The sequence below is a fragment of the Mesoplodon bidens genome (genome assembly GCF_964165515.1).
Source record: "Mesoplodon bidens genome assembly, chromosome: 7".
NCBI lineage: Eukaryota > Metazoa > Chordata > Mammalia > Artiodactyla > Ziphiidae > Mesoplodon > Mesoplodon bidens.
In genome coordinates this window covers 36,764,881-36,772,076 of record NC_138164.1, presented here as the reverse complement: position 1 = coordinate 36,772,076, position 7,196 = coordinate 36,764,881, and the positions used below count along the sequence as shown (strand labels likewise).

At 46.7% G+C, this 7,196-nt stretch overlaps 1 protein-coding gene across 1 annotated transcript in view; it reads right to left on the bottom strand.

Moving 5' to 3' along the window:
• Positions 1–2,207: 2,207 nt before the first annotated feature.
• LOC308620757 (forkhead-associated domain-containing protein 1-like) overlaps positions 2,208–7,196 on the bottom strand; it is a gene marked incomplete at both ends in the record, with an annotated part of 109,292 nt that continues 104,303 nt past the window's right edge. The window contains one exon of the mRNA XM_081240669.1: positions 2,208–2,351. Coding sequence (XP_081096795.1) covers positions 2,208–2,351 — 144 coding nt within the window. The remainder of the gene's footprint in view (positions 2,352–7,196) is intronic.

Genomic DNA, 7,196 nt, shown 5'->3' with positions numbered 1-7,196 from the left:
GCTTTGGTCTCTTGCATGTTACCTGGTGATCCCCAACATGGCTTCTCCAGCTCCTAGTCTGAGCTCCAGGAGAGGAAAAGGAGACAAGGCAAAGGGACAAAGAGAAAAACTTTCTCCTAGCAAAGCCTTGCCTTTAATTCCAGAAGGGAAGCCCTGCCCAGGGCCTTCACCTGCATGTCACTGGCAGAACTGAACAACACAGCCAGGTCTAGCTGCAAGGGAGGCTGGGAAATGACGGCATTTCACGGGCTGCTTATACAGTAGAGGGGGGCAATGACTAAGGGGCTTGTAGTGTCTGCTGCACTGTCTCTCTGGGGGTCGTCTTGGTTTCTTCTTCTTCTTTTTTTTTTTTTTTTGCCACACGGTGTGGCTTATGGGATCATAGCTCCCTGATCAGGGGTTGAGTCCGGGCCCTTGGCAGTGAAAGCGCAGGGTGGACGGCCAGGGAATTCCCTGGGTCTTGGTTTCTTGTCTCTACCTGTTGCTTATCTATCCTGGCCATCTCTTTCTAAGACTGGCTTTGTTTCTCCAAACACAGTGGGAGAAATGGCCACCCCAGCTGGGAACTGCATCAAGACTTTCAGCTCCGGGCCATTAATGACCTGTGTGGTAACTCCGTGTCCCACTTCAAATATCAAGGGCACAGGTGCTGATTGGCCCAGCTTGGGTTAGAAGAGAAACCTGATTGGTCTGGCTTGGGTAGACTATCTACTGATCAGCCAGTCAGGTGCGGCCAAGAGAGCAGCAGGAGGTAGGGTAAACCTGGTTGGGGAATGTGCATTCTCAGAGAAAGGGGTGTGTGGCTGAGGAGACACCTAAAGAACCATCTAGTTCAAGGAGTGAAGAAAGGACATTGCCATTGTGGGTTGCAATGTTGATACGATAAAGATTAACACGTCCTTTGAAAGATCTCAAATACAGTGGAGTCACATAGGCATTACATTTAACTTATGCAAATTCAAATATTTGTATTCAACCAAAGTAGTTTTTTTCCCACACAATTTGGCTTCCAAACATGAGCCAGCTACTTAACTACTGCCTGACCAAGTGATCTTTTCTGGTGCTGGAGATTGCTGTTTTGGATTTGGGGGATATGGTACAGTATAAGTAATATGTTCTTTATGGAAAACTGCTGGGATTTTCAAGATTATTTTTAAGGTCAGGTGATGCTCACCCTTCTCACTGTGTAAGAAGTACCTTTAGTGGAAGACCATGCAAATCATTTTTCCCATTTCCTTCTAGTTTTAATCAGTATAAAGAATGCATTTGGTTTTAAAATATCAAAATACTTTTATTGTGCCTTTTTAAAAACAAAAAATAAATGATATTCATGGCTTCTGGCTCTTCCTCCTGTTTTGTTTGGTGGTCTCTGGCTGTACAAGAAAGGCAGGGAGAGAACAGATGGCTGGAGAGAAGGCAAAAATGAGGGTCTCTTCAAACACCACGGGAAAGGGGTGTGTCCACCTGGGCAGTGTGTGTTCTTTGATGACTGGGTACTTGGTCTGTCCTGATGGCCTGGGACTTGACCTACTGGGCTGTCTTGGTGCGGCAGAATGGGCAGCGTGAGATGGAGTTAGAAACCTGGGTTCCAGACCCAATTCTTGAATTTACTAGCTGTGTGACTTTAGATGGGCCATTTAACCTCTCTGGGCCTCAGCTTCCTCATTTGTAAAATGGGGAATATAATGCTATTTACCTCCCAGCCCAGGGCTTGAGATAGGATTAGATGAGAAGTGTTTGGAACACCGCAGAGCGCCATATAAACATGACTCACTGTTATGGAAGCGATAAAACTGGTTGCTGTTCACATTTATTATAATCAATTCAGATATAAATGCACTATACCATGGCCCCAACAGCCCTGAGGTTACCATTCTGTCCTGTGGCCCCAGTACACGCCCTGGGTTTTCTCAACTGCGGGCTTCTCAGAGCTCCTTGGAGGTGTGACATTTGGGTTTGTCACTACTCAAACACATAATTGCATCTACCAGGCCTAGGAGTCTGAATTTCAAACTTATTCTTCATACGCCTGCGTATGTTTACATTCATAATATCTGTGAAAAGAACCCCTCTCCTCACACACTCCAAAATCCAGTATTGTGCAAAATACCAGTCTAGGAAGCAACACACTAGGGTAGCAACCTTTAATGTCCTAAAAAAGCATCTTAGTAGTTTGACGCAGAAGAGTTACACTGACTCACGGAGGATCATGCGAGGCCCAGCGGGGCGACGTTTCTAGTTCCTTCACCAGGTTTAGAAAACAGAAGGCTCTGGCTGGATTTGCTGGACATCTCTCTCTTCAGCATCTCCCTTCCTTGGTCCATCTTTGGAGTGCCTTTTCTGGCTCCAACCTATAACAAGCAAGAGCAACAAATGCCCAAACTCTATAATTGTAGGGAGATCCCCAAATATTTCTCAAATGGCATTTTTTTTTACTCAAAATAAAATCTTTGTTGTAAAAAATATTTATATACACACATAGACGTGAGCAAAACGAAGGTAAAATGATCCACCATTATCACACTACCCACAGGTAACCTTATTCACATTTTGGTGTACACTCTTCCAGATACACAGATAACGTTTTCTTCTTACATTTGCATCTTTTTTTGAACCAGGAGTTTCTGATGATAGGCAATTTCATTGGGATGGACTTTCTCTCGAAAAGCTGTTACTGAACTGAATGCCTTATGTCTCTGATGTCTTAGGAGGGTAAAATGCAGCATACTCTAGGGGGTCTGTCTAACCCTTTTCTGAGCACTACTCCTGGATCCAGGCAGCCATGTGTGTGACTCTGTCCCTGGTCATAGCTGATCGGGTACTTGGCACAGGCTGGGCTTTTAAGATGGTCACTCCCAGGATTTGGGGTTATGGGCTCTAAGATGCTACTTGCTTTGAACTGGGCTGGTCCTTTGAACTGGGGGACCATGAGGTCATTCCTTCCTGTCACATGACTGGAGAGAGCAGAGATCAGGGGAGCCACACAGAGACACAGAGAGGAGATACGGCCTGTGTGTGCGTGTGCGCATGCTTGTGCGTGTGTAAAAGAGATGATGCCTGAGATCTGATGGCTTACCAATTCTATTTCGAGGCCAGGCTCTCTTTCAGCTCCCAGTTTTTATGAGGCACTCACCCCTATATCCTTAAAAAAGCCCCCTCCCCCTCCCTTTTTTTTTTTTGCCGTACGCGGGCCTCTCAGTGTTGTGGCCTCTCCTGGTGCAGAGCACAGGCTCCGGACGCGCAGGCTCAGCAGCCATGGCTCACAGGCCCAGCCGCTCCGTTGCATGTGGGATCTTCCCAGACCAGGGCACGAACCCGTGTCCCCTGAGTCGGCAGGCAGACTGTCAACCACTGCGCCACCAGGGAAGCCCCACGTGGTTCTTATCGGCCAACTTGGGGAAAACCTTCTTCTAAGACTTTGTGGCTGAAAATGTAGTCTGCAGAGCTGTGCTATCGGTACGAGCTGGGAGCTGTTCAGAAATGCAGAATCCCAGGCTCCCCCGACCCGAGACCTGCTGAGTCAGAATCTGCATTTCAACAACATCCCCATATGATCTGTGGACAGCTTTGAGTTGAGATGCGCCACTGTAAACTATCCTCTAATTGGCTGGTTTCTGGAAAAGTAAGTAGCCGTTTTGGCCATGTGTTTCCCCTGATATGCATGAAGAGAAAGCAAAAGACTGAAATACTATTGGTTGGTCTTGCACTCACTTAGACACAAACCAGGACCCGCAGTAACGACTGGGATTTGTATCAATAAAATCAGCTGCGGTATATAAACAAAGTACCATTTCTAGACATTTCAATAACCTTGCCTCTTCAAGTTGATCTTCAAGTTGATCTCTGAGTTTTAGGATTCAAGCTTCATGTTAATTCCTCCTACATCATTCACCCTCTTTAATTAATTTAGCTCCCAACAAGGAGTTGCTGAGATTCCTCCATCTAAGTACGCGCCCTCTGTTTCTCATAGGAAAGCCCATTTCATCAGTTTCCAGTAGTAAAGAGAAGGACGGGGACCACCTTACCGATTTCTCTTCCATTAGCCGCTTGACTCTGGCTTTCAGCTTCTCCTCTTGCTGTAGCCTTTCCTCGGTCAGCTTCTCCTTCTCTGCCAGATGCTGCTGTAACTCTTCTTGCAGCAAATACTGCTGAGTTTCCCGAGAACTGTTGATCTTCATCTGAAATGAGGGGAAGGGGAACTGCAGCTGATGGGGGACAGGACTAACGCAGGAGTCATTTCCACTACCTTTGGGGGCGGGACAAAGGTTCACGAAACTTTCTTTAAAACACAGAAAACTGATGCTTAGCTTAGTAACTAATAGCGAAGTAGTAGAGCATCATGGTTAAGAGCTCAGACTCTAGATCTGGATAGAATCTCAGCTCTAGTTCTTTCTAGACACTTCTGCGTATAGAAAATAAGCGGGTGAACTAAGGCAGGCCGACTTCCTCCTCTTTCATCCCTGCCGGCCGCTTGGGTGCGGGATTCCGTGGAGAGCACGGGCCCGTGAAGGGGCTCTGCAGCACGCCTACCTGACCTACTGCCCTTTCCAAATTGGTTTTAATGAGGTTTGCTCTGTTCCTCATTTCTTGCAGCTGAAGCAATTTCCTTCTGGAATCCTCCCGAAGCTTCTCTTCCACCTGAAAGGATGATGAAAAGCGTGGGCTTGCTGCTAATGTGATCATCATGCCCTCTGGGGAAACCCTTCTGGGGGGGCTAATGGCAGTGGGGGAGTCCCTGAGGGGTAGGGACAGCTGCAGCCCAGCAGCAGGGGTCACAGGCATGCACAGGGTGGAGGCAAACTCACAGGGAGTTGCCCCCTACGGGAAAGGGCCGAGCTCTGCACCCGGGGCTCAACTATGTTCTACCGCACACTCCCATCCCAGCTCGGTCCCTAACAAGCCGTACGACACTCGGAAAGTTATTTCACTGCTCCGTGACTCAGTGTCCTCATCTGTCAAATGGGGATGATGATACTAGTATCACTGCATAGAGTTATTGTGGGGATTCAATGTTTGGAATAGTGCTTAAGGGCTCTGTGAGTGTGTTAAGTACTGTTGTAACCTAGGAAAGGTGGACGGCAATGTCCGCCGTACAGTCTCGTTCTAATAACTCGTGATGGGTACTTGGAAATGTTATGATTGGGTTTATTATCATAACTGTTTGTCGTTACCTCTTTGAGCACACTCACTGGTGGTAACCTCTATGGAGGCTTGCTAAAGCAATGTCTATTAAGAATTGCAGCCTGCAAACGAAGGCATTTAAAGTGGAGAAGCTTGCCTACTTTTCCCCCCTTGCTTAGGTAACAGTCAACGCACAGTAAGCTTGGGAGTGCTCCACGCTACCCTTGGCTGGCCAGTGTAGGCCTCGCAGCTGCTCAGTTCTTGGATGCACCTGCTGAACCCTGGGCCCTGGCACTAACAGGAAATGAGGCAAACTCTCGTAAATAAATGGAAAGTTTTTGTGCTGAAACAAATTCACAGGCTGTTTTTTTAGGGATCTGAAGAGGGGGATCACAGGGATCTAATAAAAGACCCAGAAAAGCCCTTAAGAGCTTTCTTCTGAGTAGTGTGGTCCAGTGGAAGAGCCTCTACCCAGCTCCGTTACCTTGGAAAAGTCATCTAAGCTCTCTGGGCCTTAGTTTTCTCCCAGGTCTAAACATGCTCGGACTTCTATGTCAGCAGCCTTTTTCATATGCTGCAAAAGCCAAGTCCAGCCTTGGACTCTGCCCCTGTCTGTGTTCTGCATGAACAGCCCCCGTTCCCGTCCCAGAGCCTCAGAGTCACCCTCAGCTTCCGCCCTGCTCCCTCTCTCACACTCGGGGGTCTCACGCCTGTCCACCAACCCCTCTCACATGCAAGGTGAACTGTGACAAGTGGCCTCCTCGCCTCGAGTTTAGCTTCTTCCAGTGCAATCTTAACGGTACTGTGAGAGTTACCCAGCTGTAAGGCAGCTCTGTCCAACAGAACTTTCTGCAACGGTACAGGTACTCTGAGCGAGGCTGTGTTGTCTAATATGGCAGCCACCAGCCACATCTGGGGATCGAGCACTCGAAATGTGGCTGGTGTGACGGAGGAACTGAACTAAAAATTTTAGTTAATTTTCATTAATTTCAGTGTAAACAGTAGCATGTGGCTGTTTGCTACGCCAGCGTCACTGAAGTCAGACGAACCTGGAGTCAGACAAAACCGATTGTGCAACTGGGCTACTTTACTAGTAACTAGTAGCCTTGACTTTCTCATCTGTAAAATGGAGAGGATGATTTCTAGATCACAGCGCTGTTGTGAAGATGAAGAGATGAAATGTTCAAGGTAACGCCTAGTACGTGAGAAATTGTAACTGTCATTTTCACCCTGATTACTGTCCACGAATGTCATTGCATCAGTCACTTGTTCAGAAGCCTTAGTAGCTCCTCACTGCCTGTGTGGTACAGAGCCCAAGCACCTGAACTAAGGCAAAACACCAAACCAGGGATTCAAGAAGCCCCTACGAACTCAACGAGGTAAATAAAACTGAATCCACACCTAGATAAACCATAATAAAACTGCTGGAAATCAAGGGAAAAGACAATCTTAAAAGCAACTGGAGAAAAAGACAGATTATGCAAAGGTACAACAGTTAGGCTTACAGATGACTTCTAAATAGAAATAATAGGAGCCACAAGACAATAGTGACATATCTAATGCTGTATCTAATGTGCTGAAAGAAAAGAATTGCCATTGTAGAATTCAATACGCAGTCAAATGTGTTTTAAGAATGGAGGTTAAATATACATCTCCAGACAGACACACAGGCACATGTGAGAATTTGTCATCAGCAGAGCCACCATGAGGGAAAACATTAAAGGGTATTCTTCAGACACAAGAAAAATGAACCCAGGTGGGTGATCAGAGATGCAGAAAAGATAAGCAACAGTAAGGGTAATGTGTGGATATGATACTGAGTATAGCAAAACACTAATAATGTCTTGTGGGGTATTAACTATCAAGAGGAGTTTAGAAAATGACAGCAATGGCTTATAAATCTGGAGGGGGTAAGTGAAGTTAAGGTGTTTGAAACTCATTGCACTGTCAAGGAGAAGGGCATAATTAACAACTACTATTGCCTCTTGGTAAGTTAAGAATGCAGGGCTTCCCTGGTGGTGCAGTGGTTGAGAGTCCGCCTGCTGATGCAGCGGACATGGGTTCGTGTTCCGGTC